At 54.2% G+C, this 20,181-nt stretch overlaps 1 protein-coding gene across 1 annotated transcript in view; it reads left to right on the top strand.

Moving 5' to 3' along the window:
• Positions 1 to 19,306, top strand: part of C11H1orf198 (chromosome 11 C1orf198 homolog) — a 31,366-nt gene extending 12,060 nt beyond the window's left edge. Inside the window, exons 2-4 of the mRNA XM_074373190.1 lie at positions 1,324 to 1,374; positions 12,008 to 12,556; positions 16,404 to 19,306. Of these exons, the coding sequence (XP_074229291.1) occupies positions 1,324 to 1,374; positions 12,008 to 12,556; positions 16,404 to 16,460 (657 nt within the window). The 3' untranslated portion in view covers positions 16,461 to 19,306. The remainder of the gene's footprint in view (positions 1 to 1,323; positions 1,375 to 12,007; positions 12,557 to 16,403) is intronic.
• Positions 19,307 to 20,181: the final 875 nt, after the last annotated feature.

The following is a 20,181-nucleotide window of genomic DNA, read 5'->3' on the forward strand; positions in this document are numbered from 1 at the left end:
AAGAGGCACTTAAAAGGTCTAGAGATCATAGAATTTTAAGGACTTTCAGGTCATTTAACTCAACTGCCCTCTCCTCCCCTCCCCTGAACACACGCACACAGGCACACACACACACACAGGGACCTGGACCCAGGAGGCCCCTGCAGCTAAGGCTTGTTAACTCACACCCCTGCCGTCAGCCCGCTTCCACTTTTGGAGGGACAGAGTTTGTACATTGAAAAGTAACTTGGGTCTCACTGAAATTCCCAGTAGGGGTGCAGTGGCCCACGTTCCCTCTTCTTTTTAAAGTTTTGCCTGACAGCTGGGAATGGCAGGAGACAGCTTGGAGGCTGGAGATGGAGTTGGCACTGAGAGAGGTGGGCCCTCTGCACAGCTGGCTCTCTTCTTGGAGGAGGGGGTGCCGGATAACCTCGCTCGGGAGGCAGGGGGTGCCCCTGCGTGGGAGGAAGACACTGCACGCCTGGGGGGCTTTATGCAAGGACAGTCTCCGTTCAAAATGCTCTACTCCATTTTCAGTCTGTATCGCCCAGGGGGGTCCCAGTTTTTGGTTCAGAAAATGTGCTCCCCAGTAGAAGCTGGGCCCAGATGAGACATTTGCTAGTGCTGGAAGACAGCTGGGAGGTTGGAGGGGTGGCCAAGGAAAGGTGATTTTCCAAACGTTTGTTTAGAGCAGTAAGCGAAACCTCGGGGATCCAAGGTCAAAGTGCCGGTGACTGCTCTGAAGGGCTCTTTCTGGGCTGCTCTGCTCTAGGGCCAGAGTGATCTGAGTCCTTTTATAACTAGGCACGTGCATCCCATTGGCATTGTCTGCATTGATTTGCTGATCATTGCCTTTCAGGTCTTTGGTAGGCACTTTGGGCGAAGGAGGGGGGCTCAGATGTCAGCGCTCTTTTCAAATGTCATTTTTTTTAGTCCCGCTAGGGGAGGGTGATTCTCCTTTGACAGATGAGGAGACCGAGGCCCAGGAGGCTAAGTCATCCTCCCCCCGCCACGTGTAATCACATGTAGGGCTGAGACTTGAGCCCCTGAAGCCCTGTTTCTTTCCTACTCAGCTCCCCTGTCATTGCATCTGTCCCAGGGCCCCCCAGGCATTTGTCCAATGTCTGTCTGACATGGGGTGGGTGTGCAGGGCCCAGCAAGATGAGGGGAAAACCAAACCGGAGCGTCGCATGACTCTCTGCAGAGCCTGAAAACCTCAGGCTGGTTTCGAGCCAGGAGTTGGGATTCTTCCTAAATTTTGATGCCCCCGTGGCCTCGGCTGGTTGTTTGCATGGAGTATGTTTGGGTTTGGATTTGAGATTTATTCTTGAATTTTTGTTTCAGGACATAACTTGGCAAGATGAGCACTCTGCCCCTTTCTCCTGGGAAACGAGGGTAAGTTGGATTAAATTTAGATTCGTTCGCCCTTTTGAAAAGAATGGCGTCACTACAGATGCTCCTTTCAGCACTTGGGGGGCTCCGAAGCCAGGGGCCCCACCGCGGGGCTGCAGGGATGCGCCCGCTGCTGGGGAGGGGGGTTGGGGAAGGAGAGGAGGTGGGAGGGACCTGTGCTGAGTTAGGTTTGATGATGGATTTAAGTAGGGGTTGGAGAGGGAAGGGCATATCTCAGTGGTGGAGCGCACGCTTCACAGGCACGAGGTCCTGGGTTCAATCCTTGGTACCGCCATTAAAAATAAATAAATAAATAAACCTACTTACCTCTCCCCCCAAAAAAATAAAGTTGGGGTTGTCACTGTGGGGGGCACAGAGGCAGCCCCAGGTGTGGGGGGGCCCTTTCTCTGCTCACACCTCCCCTGCCAGCACTTGGCACCTTGGCGGGGGCTCCATGAGGCAAAACTTTGAGGGGAGCTCTTTTTGGGGGAGGGCATTAACAGCTGCTTTTATTAAAATGAAATCAAAAGGGCAACAGAGACAGGAAGTGGGGTGGATGAGGGGGCAAGAGAGAGACAGTGGCGGAGACAAGACAGTAGATCTGTCAGAATGGCCTGGAAGAGCCAGCTCTAAGGCGGAAGAGCCCTGAGGGTGAAAGACAAGCGGGGAAGGCTGCTGTCTGAGCCCCAGGAAGCTGGAGTAGCCAGCGGATACACGCACACGTGTCAGCCGGTGCGGCCCACCCCGGGGGCTCGCCCTGGCTCCAGGCATTCATTTATTGCTGCAGTATGACTGTTGCCAGAGTTGCTCCAGAGGGTCAAGCTTAACTGCTTTTAATTCAGGTCCCCATTCTCCCTTGTTGTCCCGGGACCAGTGTATTATTAATAAGAAGCAAAGTGACCAAAAGGCAGACGTCTCTAACCCCAGGAAAAGAAGGACAAAGACCAGGGTTCTCTGAATTCTAGAACATTCGCTGCTGTGTGTTGGAGGGTTCTTTCCATGGTGGGCATGACCATGACAGCTGTGTGTCTGGAGCAGCGCTCTGACTTGAGGTCAGATCAGGGCTTTCAAGCCCTGATATCCAAAGGGCATCACTTGTCCCCATAGTCGCTCACGCCAGCAGAAGTAACATACCAGGGGCTGCAAGAGGGGTGGGTCAAAGTGGGGGGCGGGTGGACTACAGGTGACCAGAGAGGCCCTCATGTCGGGGTCTGTGTCTTAAAATGAAGGATTTACAAGGGTTCAGATGGGTCAGGACAGCTGGCGTTGCACACAGGCGGTTTTCCAGCTGACCCTGATCGCCCCGAGTGATGCGGAAGCCTGTGGCAGTTGAGGGACTCTGTCACGAGAGAGTTGAGAAGGGGCTTTTGAGAGTACATGTTCCCACAGCAAGCACAGATGCCTTCTGCCTTCAGGGTGCCAGATCGTTGGTCCCAAACATCTGAAAATAGAGATGCAAACGTCTGCATCTTGCGCGAGCTTTTTATTGTTTTGTTTCCATGGCGGATTAATAACCCAAGTCTGTGCAGAGGGCAGGGTGAACAAAAATGTTGTGCCAGGGAGCTGTAGGGATCTGGGTGCTGGGGTGGCTGAGGGTGGGGTGGGAGGGAGCCAGGGATATCAAGAAGCAGCCTGGGATTGCAGCAGCTCTGAAATCCAAGCGGTGAATCCCTTGTCCCTTGAGAATGCAAAGGATGTTGTAGGCGGGTGCAAAGGGCATCAGTACACTGGCACCAGCCAGGGTCCTCAGTGGTCCTTTTATATGGGCCCCCAGATGGGTATCTGGGGAGCATGAGTCCTCGAGACGACACCTAGGAAGCGGCACGTGGGTCCTCTGCAGGTGGGAATGAGCAGCCTCAGGTACCGCGGCTCAGAGGCAGCGCAGGTGTCCCCGGACTGGGCCCTCTGTTACATGACACCTCGGTGACGAAGACCCAGAGAAGTCGAATTGGTTAAATGCCCTGAGCCCTAAGTCCGTCGTGTGCCTGTGAGGACACCTGCTCTCATCATAAGATTTTACCTTGTTAAATGTTGTGGAGTTGGACGTGTTATCTGCCGCAGATGACACTCTGGGACAAGGCGGGGGCAGCACCTGGCATGGCTGCTGAGAATGAGGCTCAGCTCCCGGGGTCAGTGTGGGAACAGTTGCCTGGGAAATGTCTCCAGAACACAGAGGGCTGACAGGGTCCAGCGGGGATGCTGACTGTCCACAGAGACCAGGCGGATCCCTTAGGAGCCTGCATCAGTGGGGAAGACTTGATAAAATCAAGTCAGTGTGTGTTGCCCGTGCTAACTGGCTTCCTTTTGGTAAAACGCAGAGTCTTTGTGGCTCAGAGCTCTCCGTTCCATTTCCTGTTCCCTTTGCATGAGAGAACCAGCATAGGGCATGAACTGTGGGCTCTCTGCGTCCTCGCTTTTTGGTTTGCTCTCTCAAGGTCAGACTTGCATAAAGTCAGAACTTTGTAGCGGCAACACAGAGAATGTTCTAGGGACCGAAGAGCCTAACCCCTACTCTGTTCCCACGAACCAGTGTCCAGCTTGAGAACGCCCCGCACTCAGCCCTCCCCAGCCGTAAGCTCCAGTGCCCTGAGTGCCTGCCTCCTTTATCCCACTCTTCTTAGGACTTAAAGATTGATGGGACTCTCTTTGGAGAGCTGCGCACAGGCGGTGGTACCCGGGGCAAGGTGGCCACGACCTCCCAGTGCGGGGCTGGAGATTCTCCCTCAGGTGATGCCTTGCAGCTTCGTGACTCGAAGCAGCCTTTTCTTTGCTCCTGATTCTGTGGGTCAGCGGTCTGGCCAGGTCTCAGCTGGGCTCTTGTTGTCGGCCTGGCCGGGGGAGTGCTCCTGTGCCATCCGACAGCTGAGGGGAGCTGTCTGCTCAGGGAGAACTTGGCTTCTCCTGTGTCCATTTGGGGCCCCGCATGTCCAGCGAGCCACTTGGTGGTGGAAGAGTTCCCTGGGGCAAGAGGGGACGCCGAGAAGGCCCCCAGAGGCTGAGGCTTGGGGACCACGGGGTCCCCTCTGCTTTCTTCTGCTGGTCACACCCTGGCACAGCCCAGCCCAGATCCAGGGCATGAGGACAGAGACCGCATCTCCTGATGGAGAGTTGCGGAGGGTTTGTGCCATTTTGTATCTAAGACTCCAAACCCTGGAAGCCCTGAAATTGGGTCCTTTTATTGGGTTGTTTGTTGGTCATACATTGATTTCTTTTTTAATTTCAATCTTAATGGTGGTAAAATACACATAACATGAAATGTGCTCTCTGAGCCATTGTGAACATACAGTTCAGTGGCATTAAGTTCTCACTGTTGTGCAGCCATCCCACCATCCACCTCCAGAACTTGGTCCTCTTCCCAAACTGAAAGTCTGTTCCCTTTAAACAGAACCCCACCCCACCCCCCTGCCCTGGCCCCTGGCAACCACCCTTATGCTTTCTGTCTCTATGATGTCATCCATTGATTTTTTTCAAAAATTCAGCGGACATTGATTAGATGATTAGATTGAGTCAGATGTTATGTAAATAGTCCTGCTCTCAGAAAACTGCCCACTGAGCGGATGGCTGCACCTGGGGGGCAGAACTCACGCTGGAGAAGAGTTTTAGCCACACAATGCTTCCTTCAGTCACTCTCCCTGTTCACGTAACATGTGTTTACACTCACGATGGTGGGTATATTCTCATTCCTTCCTCCCATTGTTCAGTTCAGCAGACATTTGTTTAATGAGTGCCAAGTGTCCAGCTCTTCTTAGCTTTTTTCTGACTTCCCTGCCCCCCGATGGATCCGCTGAGGCCAGGATCAGCCGGACCTGAGGTCGCGACTGTCAGGCACAGAGCTGAGAGTCCCAGGAATTTGGGGTTTCTTCCCAGCATTGGCTCTGGGCTCCTTCCTTCAGGCCAGCCCACGGTGGTTCCATCTGCAGAGGAGGGACGGGCTGGCGCTGGGCTCAGGATCTTGAAACACACTCAGCTCTGATCAGGAGAGGCCTTGCTGCTGGGCGAGCACGGACTGGTCATCCTCGGGTTCTGCTCCGTCTTCCAGCTCATCCCTCCCTGCCCGGGTCTCCCCCTCCCAAGGTTGCCCCAGGCCTGGTGCCTCCGCTGCCTCCCTCCATCACGGGTGGGAGGCTCGGAGGGAGGACTTCCTGTCCTAGCCAGGCAGCGTGGTCTCAGTCCTTATCTTTTCCACTCATCCGTCAGCTTGGCAGGTGTGCTGGCGGAGAGGGTGCCTGCGGGGCCCCAGGGTTGATTCCTCTCTCATGCTGCTGAGGTTTCAAGAGGCAAACCATTAGCACTTGTAATGCTCCGGAGGGGGAGTCCGTGGGAGGAGCAGATTCTTGGCATTCCTCATCCGTCTGGGCTGGGAATTCAGGGGAGACTCCTGCGGGGGCAGGTCAGGCCCTGGCGCTGGGCAGCTGGACTCTGGGGACCCCCCTCCCCCAGGCTGTCTGGATTTTTCCTTTCTGTCTGCCCCAGTCCTTCCCCTGGTGTTCAGCTGCCTGTTTGGGGTTAGTAAGCAGGCCGGCGTGGGGTGGGAAGAAATCAGTTCCTTGATTCCAAAGATCTCTGAGGGCCAACGGGGACTATTCGCGGAGGAGGGAGGCCCCCTGTCCTGTCCTCAGGAGGAGAAGTGTGTGCCTGGGAGCAGTGCCTGAATTGTTGAAGAGAGGTTGGAGCCCTGGTCTGTCTGTGGCTCGAAGGCATCTCCTGCCCACGGGGGACAGAAGGGCCTTGCGTCAGGATGTCTGGACGTGGAGGGGTCCCTTGGCTGCCAGTTGTGCCTCTGCTTGGCCGTCCCTCCTTGCTGCCAGCCCAGAGTTTCTGAGAAGCACAGAGCCGCCCTGGCCCCCGGGCACAGCATCTCTCCAGCTTGGGGCTGCTCACTGAGACCCCATTTCTGCCCAGTAGCGAAGTCTCCCTACCCCCACCCATCCCCGTGCTTTCCCTGACTCATCTTCCTGAGATCCAGAGCAGGTCGGTGGCCCCCCGCTCTAGCCCTTTCCTGGCTCTCTGTGGGGCGCAGGGACGCGTGTGCAGTGCACAGGTGCAGTGACCAGTCTGCTCCCTCAGCCCAGGGCCAAGCCCGCCCCTTGGGCCCCAGGGGTCCTTCCTGCTGGTCTCTCCTCCAGCCCCTCAGCCCCATCCCACAGGCCTTGCACAGCCCCAGCCCGGCCATCCGTGCAGGTCCCAGAGCAGGTCCTGGCTCTGATGGTTCTCCCGGTCCTCCCAGTGGCCGGGCAGCTCCTGCAGCCCCCTCATCTGTGCCAAGCACCTTCGGGCATCCCAGGGCCGGTCCTCACAACACCCCCTTTTACAGACCAGGAAACTGAGGGCAGGAGTGAACTAGAAATCCATCCAGGGCCACACGCGTCACCCAGGCTGCGGGGTTCAGGACTGTCCCCGCTCCGTGTCCCCTCTGAGAAGTGTGGTGCGAGGCGGACACCCGGACACGTGTTAGGGTTGCTGGTGTCGGTTCTTTGTTGGTACGTCTCGTCTCTGTGAGGCGACAAGGCCCTGGAGGGCAGGGGCCACCCCTCCTCCCTTGACCTCCCTCACACCCACCAGCTGCCATTTTCCTAGGCTCCCAATGCCATGGGTCCCAACAGATGGGCACTGTGGACCCGCGCGGGATTGTCCATTGTCCGCCCGGCTCCCTGGTGAAAACAGGGGTGTGTTATTTGGCCCCTGGTACCTTGGGGTGAGGGGCGGGTGGGCCCCAGGCTCTGCCCCCGCCTCCCTGCTGCTGGAGGGGCTGACACCCCCAGCCTCAGTGGCCGGGCGGCACTGTCTCTTCCATCAGGTTGTCGTTCTCCTAATTTTTTTAAACTTCTCAAAGTTTTTTGTATCTTCCCCTCTTCTTCTTCCTCTTCCTTCTTTGGAGGGGAAGGTGGGGAGAGTAAATGTTAAATGGTTTGTGAATTTATTAGGATTTGCTCCAGTAAACTATTATGTTTCCTGACAATGTTTCTGCAGCCCATATCTCAACAATTTAGAGCTGCCAGCGGCTGCCAAGCCAAACAGTTAGTTTTGGCTGCCTGCTTCCCCCTTTACTGAAATATTACACATTCCTCTCCAGTGAGTGGGGTGTAAAAATAGACACTGGGCTCAGTTGTGGCCTTTCTGTTTTTAGAACGGACGTGGCCAGCTGAGACCCAGTTCCCCACATGAGGCAGCTGCCGCCCAGGCCTGGCTCGGTGGGACCAGACCCTCCGGGCACATCTCCCTGGGGCTCCAACCGCTGCCGCCAGGATTGAGGGCGCAGCTGTCAGCATCACTGTGAGGGGAGAGGGCTTCCTGTGCACCCCCGTGTCTCCTGTGAGACCATGGAGTTGACCCCGCCACTGACATCCTGTCCGAGCCCAGCCTGGCTAGGCTGGGGGCTGCTGACCCCTTGGGTTCTCTTCCTGGACAGCGGCCTTCAGCTGAGCCCAGCTTCTGCCCAGCTCAGCTCTGGGGGGTAGGGTTCCCGAGAGTTCTTTCTCCCCACCTGGAAAAGCTGATTTTTTCCAAAAAGAAGAAAACTGTGCTGGAACTTCCTGACTTTCCACCCTTCATCGCAGGCTCCAGAGCTGGTTCCCCTGCTGGCCTGTTGTGTCCCCATGGCAGAGCTGTCCCTTCCTGCTCCCTGATCTGCCCCAGTGTCAGAGGGCCACCCTCACAGAGCCTGCTGTGTGGTGCCTTCAAGGGCATGGTGGGAGGAGAGGTCAGAGCCCCCCGTGGGCGACGTGGGCTCTGGGGGAGTCTATGGGACGGGTAAGGAGCTGCATCCCATCCCTGCGGGGAGCATCTCAGCTCAGACTCCACCTCCAACGCCAGGCCAGGATGGGGCCTCCAGGGGCCCAGTCACTTCTGGGCACGGACACTGCCCACGGGTCCTAGCCGCGGGCACCAGGCCTCTGGTGACCAGGGGAAGGCAGGGAGGGGGCCAGCACCCAGAGGGGTCCACTGTGAATGCTGCTGATGCCCCCCAGGGAGCTGGGCTGCCCCCAAAACGTAGAACAGGAGCAGAGCCGGGTAGCACTTACTGTGTGCCAGCCCAGTCCTAGAACAGCAGTCCAGCGCGGTGAGAGTGGGCAGCACACCCTTTTCACTAACAGGAAAAGAGCCCAGGATCGGGCTGGCCCTTCACTGAGAGGAGCAGGTGGCTGTGGCTCTGGACCGGTGATGGTAATGGGGAGGTGCCTCTAAGGTGGCCCCAGGGCTGGGCGGGCACCCGGCTGAGGCCAGAGCTGGGAGGGAAGGGCAGGCCCCAGGGAGGGTGGAGGCAGGAGGTGAAAAGAGGGAAACCTCTGAGGCACAAAGGGAGCCTCGGGCAGATGCCATGTTCCCGGGACCCGCACGGTGGCGCCACTTTGTGTGTGATGGGGAGCCTGTTTCCCTGTGCCCTGGATGCTGCGCGCCCAGGCACCTGTGCAGGTCGACAACCCAAGGGTAGAAGATCTGGGGCACAGTCCTGGGGGGTGGCCTTGTCCCCCACCCCCAGACCCCACCCCGGTCCAGTTTTGTTGAGTTTGGGAGTTTGGGAGCTGCATCCGATGCACTCTCAACGGGCAAAAAGGCCCTTTGTTCCCTTCTGTCCTCCTCCGCCCCTGCCTAACGGGCATGTGTTTTCCATACAAAGAACAAACTTTTGCCCTTTGGGGCAAGGAGTGGGGAAGGAAAAGACCCTCATCAGCACAGCTGACCCAGGAGGACTGCCTTTCAAAAGGAGCTTGTCATCGTGTTTTATTTGCAGAACGGAAAACAACACCTGCTTCGGCAAAAAGGCTTAGAAGCCGACATAGTCTTACTGTTTTTCTTCTGTAAGTTCTTGTTTTCCTGGTTTCCCCCCCAGAACCCCTGAAAACCAGGTAACCGCCTCTGTGAGCAGGGCCACTGTTCTAACCAGATGTCACCGCCCCTGAGGGCCGTCACGAGGGCTCTGTTGGCCCCAGGGGCCATGAGAGCTTCTGTGGTTCTGCTGAGGTTCTGTCCCATCCAGCCCCGTGCTGCTTGAGTGTGCCAGTCGAGGACCTGAAGCTGTCCTGGGACCACTGAGACCGCCTTCTCTCCCCAGCATCCCTGGATCGGCCCAGTGCTGACTTCCACATAGACACGTGTTCAGCCCAGACTTCCGGAGGCTTCTCCCCGACTCGAGAAACTGCTGATCCTGAAAGAGCCTGGGGTTGGATGAAGTGCTCAGTTTTAAGTGCCCTTCTTACCCTGCAATTTCCAAATCAGTGTCAACGCTGTTCTCTAAGTCTTGGTCCCCACTTCCAAGCTATTTTAGTACTTGGCTTATTTAAAGAACCTTTTCTTTCTCTGCCCACAGCCTCCCTGTATTCTATTGTGGAATTTGGAAGTATATGCAGAGTATTGAGAATGGTTCACTCAGAAACAGCCCTTTAAAAATCAGATTAGATATACTTAGAGAAATCCTGCCTCGGACAGGGGTCTCTGGTGTTTGCACAGGCATCGTCCCTGGTGGCCGCTGGCTTTTATATGCACTGTGTCACCGAGCTCAGCTGCAGGGCTTGGCATCATCCCATCCAGGTTGAAGTCCCAGCAGCGCAGTCTCTTAATGGACTGGTGACCTAGGACAATTCACTCCTTTGCTCCAAATCCCCATTTTCTCATTTGTAGAATAAAAACTTAAAAAAAACAACAAAAATCCAATAACAAAGAAAATCAGATGCTACTCTGTTGTCTAGCTGGTGGCATTAGACATTGGGGCAGCCCCTGGCAAACAAACTTTGGTAGCACGCACCCAAAACCACAATCAAAGAAAGGTTTATACCTTTGGTAGTTTGATACCTCACTTCTGGAAACCTACATGAAAAATGAACTCCGAATGGGGGAGAGCTGTATGCATGAAGATGCTCGTGGCAATCTGAATTATAACAACAAAAGTTAGAAGTAGCCAGTTGTCCGCTAATAAGAAGATGGGTGAGTTGATGTTTGGACAGCCTCTCAGTGAAATGCCTTGTGCCCATTGAAAGCAGTGACCCCAAAGTCCATGTGACACCAGGGATATGCTGAGGTTTAAGTGAAAACACACAATACCCCGAATTATATGCATAACGGAAGTGCAACTTCATAAAACACGTGTCTGAAAAACATTACGTGAAAATACAAAAGTAGTAGTTAGTGATTATGGGAGAAGGGAAGCGTTATGAATGATTTTATCTAATTGTGACTTTTGGTAATTGTAGTTTTAATTCTTTTATTTTAAGAAGAAGAAGAAGAAGAAGAAGAAGGGGGTGTATGGGTCAATAGAAGCGGAGAGGAATGTTCCAGACAGATTTCAGAGCTGATGGAGGTGACAAGTGGCTTGCTCTGCAGGGCGTGGGGTGACGCCCTCCAGGGCTTAGGCTCCACCCAGTGGTTTGCTGGTCAGGACGGCTCGGCGCTCCCGCTGTTAGAGGTTGCAGTGGTTAGCAGCACTGGCTCGAGGAAAGCATTTCCGGGGCTGTTGGATTCGGGGTGTGGACCCTGCCCTGCCCTTGGGGAGGTGCCCCTACCAGGACCAGGACTGGGTCAGAGCAGCGGGGCAGTGCTGGGAGGAAGAGGAAGAGGAAGAGGAAGACCCTGTCTTGCCAGCTCAGGTGGCCGTGACAGATACTGCAGACTGGGGACTTAAACAATAGACGTTTACCTCTCACAGTCCTGGAGGCTGGGAGTCCGAGATCGCGGGACAAGCAGGGTCTGTCCTGGTGAGACCCCACTTCCTGATTTGCAGATGGCCGCCTTCCTGCTGTGCCCCTCCATGGTGGGGAGAGACAGCAACTCTGTGTCCCTTCTCATAAGGGCACTAATTCTGTCACTGGGGCCCCACCCTCATGACCTCATCTAACCTCCCAAAGGTCCAGCCTCCAAATACTATCACTTTGGGAATGAGGCCTTCAACATGTGAATTTGGAGGCACACAAACACACAGCCTGCAGCAGACGTGAAGGTGGAGTGTCAGGCAAAGGAGGGCAGGGTCAGGTCTTTGGAGCTGCACGCAGGCCTGCCCTTGACTGTCCTGGTTTAATCCACACTGCAGTGCTGCTGTATTGACTGGGCACCCTTCCGTGTCACCCCCAGGGGGCAGTCACCCTCCCCAGGAAGGTGCTAGAACCCCTCCTTTAAAACAAAAAATTTATTGAAGTATAGTTGACTTACAGTGCGTCAGTTTCTGGTGCACAGCAAAGTGATTCAGTTACACACACACACACATACATAAATACTCTTTTTGGATTCTTTTCCATTATAGGTTATTATCAAGTATCGAATAGAGTTCCCTGTGCTGTACAGTGGGTCCTTGTCTGTGTATTTTATATGTACTACTGTGTGTCTGTTAATCCCCAACTCCCGGGTATCCGTCCCCACCCGTTTCCCCTCTGGTAGAGGCAGGTGGATGCCTTCGTGGTCAGTCAGATTCAGGCGTCCAAGCTGTTCCTAGCACGTGATGTGACAGGGCCTGGCGCTCCAAGCTTCTGCCTGCACATTTTCCAGGATGTGATGGCAGACCTGGAAATAACCCCCCGAGGACAGACAGGAGGTTCCAGCAAATGGACAGCAGGCAGTGCTGACGCTGCTGGGGGAGCTGTGCGGGCTGGCGCCCCTGTTGCGCGGACTGAACATGTTGCTCTCTTTCCTCCCTCCCGTGTCCCCCCAGAGTCAGATGGAGTTCAGCATCTCCTCCTTATCTATCCAAGAGCCGAGCTGCGGCAGCGCCGGCGAGCCCAGGCAACCGTCCAAAGCTCCCCAGAGCTCGCAGGCCCTCCGTCCCTCCCAGGCCGGCAAGTCCTCCAGCCTGGACGCTCTGGGTCCCGCCCGGAAGGAGGAGGAAGCATCCTTCTGGAAGATCAATGCAGAGCGGTCTCGGGGGGAGGGCCCCGAGGCTGACTTCCAGTCGCTGACCCCCAGCCAGATCAAGTCCATCGAGAAAGGGGAAAAGGTCTTGCCTGCCTCTTCCTGGCAGGAGCCGGCCCCGAAGGCCAGGGAGGCCCAGGCAGAAAGGCCCGGCGTCCTCTGCCAGGAGTGGCGTGTCCTCCCCAGCACCAGCCTAGACCACGAGCGACCCCTGCCCGCCCAGGCCTGCACCAGCCCGCCGGGCGAAGCTGCCCCCGCCGGGCCCGTGGGGAAGCCGCCCTCCCCCGAGGCCGGGTGGGAGGCCGCGGAGGACACAGAGGACGCCCTGTTCTTGGATCCCGTGCCCGCACAGGTAGGTGCCTTGCTTCAGGCCGGGCGACCCCTTCCTCCAGGAGTGACAGGGGGCGGCTCCCCCATGCCCACGCTTCCTTCTTCCTCCCCTGCCCTTCCTCGGAGGACTTTGGGTTCAGGGCTGCTGAGCTGTCACTCAGCTTGGCGGCCAGCAAACGTGCAGGAGACGTGTCCTGAGTCCGTCTGGGTGCCGTGACCCGTTTGCCATTATGCGGTTGTGCCCCAGACGCCCGCTGCCCTTCCGCAGGTGGGATTGGGGGTGCAGCAGTGGGCAGGGGACCCACAGGGGGTCTGGGAGGTTGGGCTGCGGGGTTAGTGAGGAGGGGACCCACAGATGCCCTGGAAGAATGTGGAAGAAGCCGGTGGGACACGCCCCCCCCCCCCACCGCCCAGAGCCTCCGCCGGGAGCGGCCGGGCTTGTTCAGGGACCACGGGAGGCCTGCATCAGGAGTGATGGGCCGCTTCCCGTTTCTAAGCAGGACAGGACTAGGTGTCCAGGGAGGGGTCCTGAAGAAAGGACCTCTTTCTGGGGATGGAAGAGAAGCCAAAGAAAGATCTGAGTGGTTTGCTGGGTGAGGGCGGTGTGTCACGACGAAAAGGTCGCTCCAGGGACTAGGCAGTGTGAGTGGCTTCTGCACGTTTGCCCTTTTTTGTGGAGCCCCGACCAGTGTCTTTCCTGGCGGGTCTGCATTGCTTCAGCAGCTTAGCAAAGAGAAGAGAAAATGTTTGCTTATGACTTTAAATGGAGCTAGTGTTGGAGATTGCTCAAAACCTAAATATATAAAGAAATGATCATCGTATTTCTGAGGGAGGTCATGGTTTTGAGACATTGTTTTATGATGAACGAAGCAATGCTTTGGATAAGGCACGTCTGAGGACCACTGCTGGGGGAAGACCGTGGACCACTCACGTCCCCAGGTGAGGCCACAAGCAAGGTTCCCTGTCCTGTCCGTCTGGGGGATGGGCAGTGCTTCCCAGAACATGAATGCTTCTGCCCTTAGCTTCTCTGGATGGGTCAGGGTGCTTGCTGACGGTCAGAGGGGTAACCAAGGGCACCCCTGGGCCTCCTGGGAGTGCTCCCCTGCTCCCTGGTGCTGACCCTGAGCTGGGGCCATGCTGGGATGCAGGAGATCTCATTTTTAAACAAACACGTCCGGGCTCACGCAGCCTGCATGTTCTAGTACTTTCAGAGGAGCCCCCGGGAGGCTCTGCACCCAGGGCTGTCCCAGCAAAACCATATTAGACCTTTTCTTTGGGACCTGCTTACACAGCCAGTGGCCTATTTTGTCTGGTTGGGTCTGGATTTCGGAGCTGGGACAAGTCACCTGTTGGCATCACCTCTGTGCACCTTGGTGGTTTTGTCCATGTTGGTGTCATCTGGACTCCTTGGCCGTCTTCTTCTTCCTTCTTCTTCCTTCTTCCTCCTTTTTCCTCCTTCCTCCTCCTCCACATATACCAAAAAGATTTTGTTACGGTTACATATATACAACAGCTGTGGCACTGGATACATTTGCATTGTTGTGCCGCCGTCACTACCGTCCGTCCACAGAATTCTTTCATCTGGAAACTGAAACTCTGTCCCCATTAAACAGCCCTGCGACCCCTCCTCCTTCAGCCCCGGGCAACCATCGTTCTACTTTCTGTCTCTCTGGATTTGACTCCTCGAGGGACCTCATATACGTGGAGTCACGCAGTATTTGTCCTTTAGTGACTGGCATATTTCACTTGGCGTCATGTCCTCAAGATTCATCCATGAACCATGCGTCAGAATGTCCTTCCTCTTTAAGGCTGAGTAATATCCCACTGTGTGTGTGTACCACATTTTGTTTATCCATTCATCCGTCTGTGGACACTTGGGTTGTTTCCACCTCTTGGCTGTTGTGAATAAGGCTGCCATGATGCTGGGTGTGCAAATACCCGTTTGAGTCCCTGCTTTCAATTCTCCTGGGCAGATGCCCGGAAGAAGAGCAGCTGGATCATATGGCAAGTCTGTGTTTAATTTTTGAGGAACTGCTGTGCTGTTTTCCAGCAACGACTGCACTGTTTCACACTTCCAGCAACAGTGCCCTGGGATTCCAGCTTCTCCGCATCCTCACCAACACTTCTTTTCTTTTTTCTTTTTTGATAATGGCCATCCTAATGGGTGTGAGGTGGTATCTCTCCCTGCGTTTTGATTCGCCTGTCTCTAAGGACTGGCGATGCTGCGTGCTTGGCCATTTGGGTATCTTCTTTGGGGAAATGTCTATTCCAGTCCCTTGCCTGGTTTTAATCGGCTGTGAGTTTCGTTGTTGAGCTGTGGTCATCCTCTGGGTACTTCCTGGATCGGGGTTCCAGAGGCTTCCACGCCTCCGTGGTCAGCTGTCCTCCTGAAGAAGGACCCCTGTGACAGGGACCCTCTGCCTTCCATCAGCTCCACATCAACTCTCCAGCCTGTCCCCTCTTTTCAGGGTCTCCCACATCTTAGGCCCCTCCCTCCCTTTGCAGCTCTGGTGCCTGCCCCAGGTGGCCCCTCTGTTCTGTGTCTCCAGTCTCCCTGCCCAGTGGCTCCTTCTCACAGATGCACACAGCTCACCTCTGTCCCTGTCCAGGGCGCATTTGTATAAGATACGTGCGGTTTTTGTTTTTGTTTTTTTTGGTGGGAGGTGATTAGGTTTATTTATTTATTCTTAGAGGAACTGGGGATTGAACCCAGGACTTCATGCATGCTAAACTTGCACTCTACCACTTGAGCTATACCCTCCTACCCTTGGAGGAGGAGGGTTTTTTTGTTTTTGTTTTCCTTTTAATGGAGGGACTGGGGATTGAACCCAGGACCTTGTGCATGCTAAGCATACAGTCTACCACTGAACTATCCCCTCTGCCCTTAGATGTGTGAGTCTTAGTTGTAAAGAGATGCAGGAAAGTGGGGAGGGGTGGGGAGACTAGGACGGGACACATGAAATCCTTTGGGAGAAAAGATTTCTGAGTGCAAAGCCCAGCACTCATCCATCCACAGAACTCTTCCATCAAGGTGTGAATTGCAGCCGCATTTAAGACACTGGTAGGAAACTAGAGAAAGGAGTGCTTGCCTGAACTCCTTCGGCTTTCCAAGCTCTGGCTGTCTCTGCTTCAGTCTGAGAGGCAGGAAACTGGGCCCGAGTCCCTCCTGCCACCGCGTGGAGGGTGGGCTGTCAGGGCTTCCCCGCTCCGGAAGGCTGCGGCCACCGGCTCACCACGTGCTTGTGTCAGACCAGAGGAGAGGGGCCTCTCAACTCAGGCTGCTGGAAGCTGGTGGAAACGGGTCTGAACGCAGCTGCCTGTGCTCACAGAGCAACCCCATGTCCTGTAAGCGGAATGAAGACTGGCCCTGGGTCAGGGAAAATCCCCTCCGGAACCTTCCACATCATCCGAAACAAAGAATTCTTTCTCCGTATTTTTCGTTCCCTCAACTTGGCCATTGATTTTTTGGTTTTGTCTGTCCCTCTGTATGTCTGTGTGTTTCATATTAGAAAAAGACTCTCTCTGTGACTTCTTGTATTCCGTGCTGATTCAGTTTAAGCACGCCTGTCCTTCAGAAATAGAAAGTATACTTTTTTCTCCTTTTCTCCATGGGGAGGGTCTACAGGCTGCCCTCAGACATGCCTGGGGACAGAGAGGGGGTACGTGTCGGATCCTGGCAGAGTGTGGCTTGCGATGAATTTTATTTAATTTTCTGGGTCCCAGCACTGAGGCAAAACGAGGTCAGGGAGCCACCAAGACGGAAGCAGGCTACTTCATTTGGGTCATTTTAAATGAGATGCTGTTTTTAGATTATGCATAACTTTAAAAAAGCCTCATGCCTTACTTTGATGTTTTTGTCCCTTCTACAGGTCAGCTCGAGTAATGTCATCTTGAAGACAGGATTTGATTTCCTGGACAACTGGTAAAAAATGCGTTCGAAAAAACAAACCAACCAAGAACCCCAAAATGCTTTCCAAAGTGGTAGGCAAAGGAGGAGAAAAAAAAGAGACAGCATTTTCCTGTGTCTTTTCCTGGTTTCTGTACACTTGTTTCTTAATCATTCGGAAGCTGGTAAATGTTGCCTTGTCCGGATTCCCAGTTTCTTTTTTTGGGGGAAGACCAGCTATCTATGCTATTTTCAATGATTTGATAACAGAAGTTTTACATTTGGAATTAAAAAAAAACAAACAAACTCTTAGGAATTCAGGAAACCTTATAAATAAAAACTTCTGCTCCAGCTCCACCCAGTTCTTCCCCTCCTGAGAGTTTTCTCCATCGTGTCACAAAATCAGAAAGTGATTTCCATGGCCTCTGCGTGGTCCCCTCCCTTTTAAAACTGTGCGGAGCCACCTCTGATGGTGGGAGTTGGTGGCGACCTCAGCGTGAACGGCCCCGAATTCTCGCCCGATGCTCCCAGCTGTCCAGGGCTTCCCCAGCCGAAGCTGCGTGTCTCACGTCCTGTTCCTCCCTTCATCCTCGTCGTTTCCAGGAAAGACAGTTGGCACATGGTAGAGGTCGTCTTTAAGCTGATACTTACTCAAGCAAATTATTCATCATTGTTTAAGAAGAGTTGCATGTTTAAAAGTTTTGTATTAACTTCGCAGTTATTTTATATCTAGATGTAGCAGTTGTAGGGTTACCGCTTTTCTTGGGTTCGACCAGCTTCCCCCTGTAGAGCCTCGCTGCTCCTGGGGCCTGCCGTGTTCCCTGCCCTGCGCGTCTGCAGGAGGCAGGCCGGGTGGCAGGCGCCGCTGGCGGACCAGCATCCTCTGATCAGCCGCGTTAGGACCTCCCAGCGTGGGGCTGGCGACGGCAGCGCACGTGCTTCGGCCCGAGGACCGGTCAGACTGCGCCACGGAGGCCCCTCCCCAAGCCCGGAGCGAGGGCCGAAGCGCCCCCTGCAGGCCTTCGTGGTCATGGCAACAGCATCTCGTGGGGCTGGACTTGGCTGCCGGCAGCTTTGCCGCTGGGGAGGGGGCTGGGAGCAGCTCCGAGGCTGCCCAGAGGGACAAGGTGGCCCCTGCCCCAGATGGGGTGGGGTAGGATGGGAGGGGACGCCCTGTCCAGTGGCCCCTGCGCAGCGTGAGCCTGCAGGACATGCCCGAGCGCGGTTTCCACGTTGCCTCACTGTGTTCTCCTCACCTGACGCCTTAATCCCCGTGAGTCCTGCCGGTGAGCACCTGGTTTCAGTATCAAAGTGTGTCTTTTAAAATGCCTTTGTTTCGTAGGGCCTTCTGAAAGATTTCCAGAATATTTTAACCAGCTCCAGGGTAAAGACCATGGCGACATGTATTTTTTCCAGGAAAGTTTCTGCCAAAGCTGTGGCCTGGCCAACTTTTGGCTTGGTTTCTGCCAATTGCGTTATGTCCCTAAACCTCATTTGGCCCCTTGGGGTGTTGGCTTTGTCCCTTCTTTTTGGTGACTGATTGCATTGTGGTGAATACAGGTTCTTTCTGTACCGTGTGAATATAGTTGAAACATTCAAGGGGGAAAAAAAGTTCCTAGCATTGTGGTGAGGGCAAAATGAGCCTAGAAGTCCCAGCTGGAATCACACGGTGGGTGCCAGCCCCTTGGGTCAGCCACTGAGCCTCAGATCTGGGCTCACCATCTGCTCCACTTCCAGCTTCGAGGGCTGTCGACTGTGTGAGAACCCACATTTGAAAGCAGGTCCCCATAACGAAAGAAAGATATTCAGAAGTGAGTTTGCATTCCTTGGTGTAGTGGAGAAGAAAGATCTACATTCTGGGACAGACGATTAGCCCGGGGTGATCTGTCTATTCTGCTGGGAGATGGTTCTAATTTCTTTTCCACTTTCTCCTGAAGCCCAGGATTCCCACCCATCAAGCTCTCCTGGGAGCTGAGGGGGTGCGGGGATTATGGAGAGCTTCTGCCTTTTTTGGCAACATCTGAGGTCCAGTAACCAGTGGTGTTCAGTTATCTGCAACAGTGTTTAAAGTTGCGTAGAGTCTCAGCCTCCTGAGATTAAATGTAAAATCAAAATTTGGGAAATCCTAGAGGGCGTTCTAAAGCTGTGTTGCTTTGCTCTGTTCTCGGAAGTGATGAAGCATGAGAGGGAGAGGTGGGGGCCTGGGGGACACACGCTCGTGGGTCTCATCCTGCTGACCTGCAGTTCCTCCTCTTAGCCCTGGGTGGTCTGTGCAAAGATGGGTCCTGGTACCGTCCTCCTGGGAATCTATGTTCAGTGTTTCCACGTAAGGGAAAATTAAGCTCTTCTGTTTGCCACTTTTTCCCCTATGGATCAGGATAGGGTTTCTAAAACCAGTCATTTTCATTTATTGTTTTAAAAATACACATTTTTCACGCATGCTGAGCATGCACGAGGCCCTGGGTTTAATTCCCAGTACTCCTCTAAAAATAAATAAATAAACCTAATTACCTCCCCCACCCCCTGCAAAAAAAAAAAAAAAATACACACTTTTCAGCTGAAGCCTGAATGTGGTTTTGGGTCCCCCCTCCCTTGTCTGCCCCCGAGGTTCAGCTCAAGGATTCAGTGTCTTGCTTTCGGTGACTGCAATTTGCAAAATCACCACCAGGAAATTAGAAACCAGTCTCAGTTCTTTCACCTGGGGTCCCTCCCTGCTGCCCTCTGGGTTTGAGGGTACCTCCCGCTCTGGGAACAGCACCCACGTGGGTGCAGAGCAGCCTCCCTTTCTTTGATACACGTTTTCAACAAATGAAAAATTCTTACTGACTACTTGTAACTTGGTTGTATTTTATATTAACAGCCTTTAATAAAGCCATTTAAAATTTGCTTGATGTGTCTTTTTTGGGACCGCTGCTGGAGCCAGGATGCCTGTGAGGATGATTGCTGTTGAACAGAGGAGGCTGGAAGGATTCATGCTAGTTAAAGGCAGATTGAAACATCTTCAGAAAGCCCACTTTTGCACAGTCCGGCTTTGCCCCCCCCCCTGCAGGTTAGTGGGCAGCAATGGCCGAGGTCTACTGGCCCCCAGCAGAAGGGCTGGGCTCCTGCCCTCAGGTGACACGGAAGCCATGCACGGCTTTCCAAAGACAAGCTGATTGCATCAGGTGGTGGACTCAGAAATGCAGGTGCGCTCTCCCTGAAAGCTTGCGCCTTGAGTATATTTGAAGCTGATTCTTCTTGGAAGAAGTACAGACTCAAGCGTGGCCTGTCAGTCCTGTTCCATTCATTAAGGTGCAGGTGGTAAGTTACCAGCTATTCATGGACAAGAATTTTTCGATGTCAGGTTTTAGAACTAATACCCCTGAGGAGAATGGGGCTTCAGGCTGACAGCCTTCTCCTAAGTCATCACACACAGGGGGGCCTTGCTGCCTTGGGGACCACAGATTTCCTGATAAGCAAGTGAATTATGTATTTGCTGACTCTGGTATTCAGTGATTTGATGACATCTGTGGGCCAGCAAGTGTTAAATTACTGTATGTACACATTATGAGAGGAGGCAGAGTAGCTCCCAAGCCCATAGGTTTGGCAACTTTCACAGTAGCTCAGTATGGTACTAACATAGCTACCCCCCCCCCCAAAATAGTATTTCTATGCAAGGGGGAGCCATTGACATAGAGATAAAACATATCTGGGTGTGTTCAGCACTTTGTAGCCCGGAGGGGAGATATTGAATCTGGAAGACAGATATGTACTCTGTTGTG

This window comes from Camelus bactrianus, chromosome 11 (genome assembly GCF_048773025.1).
Source record: "Camelus bactrianus isolate YW-2024 breed Bactrian camel chromosome 11, ASM4877302v1, whole genome shotgun sequence".
NCBI classification, from domain to species: Eukaryota; Metazoa; Chordata; class Mammalia; order Artiodactyla; family Camelidae; genus Camelus; species Camelus bactrianus.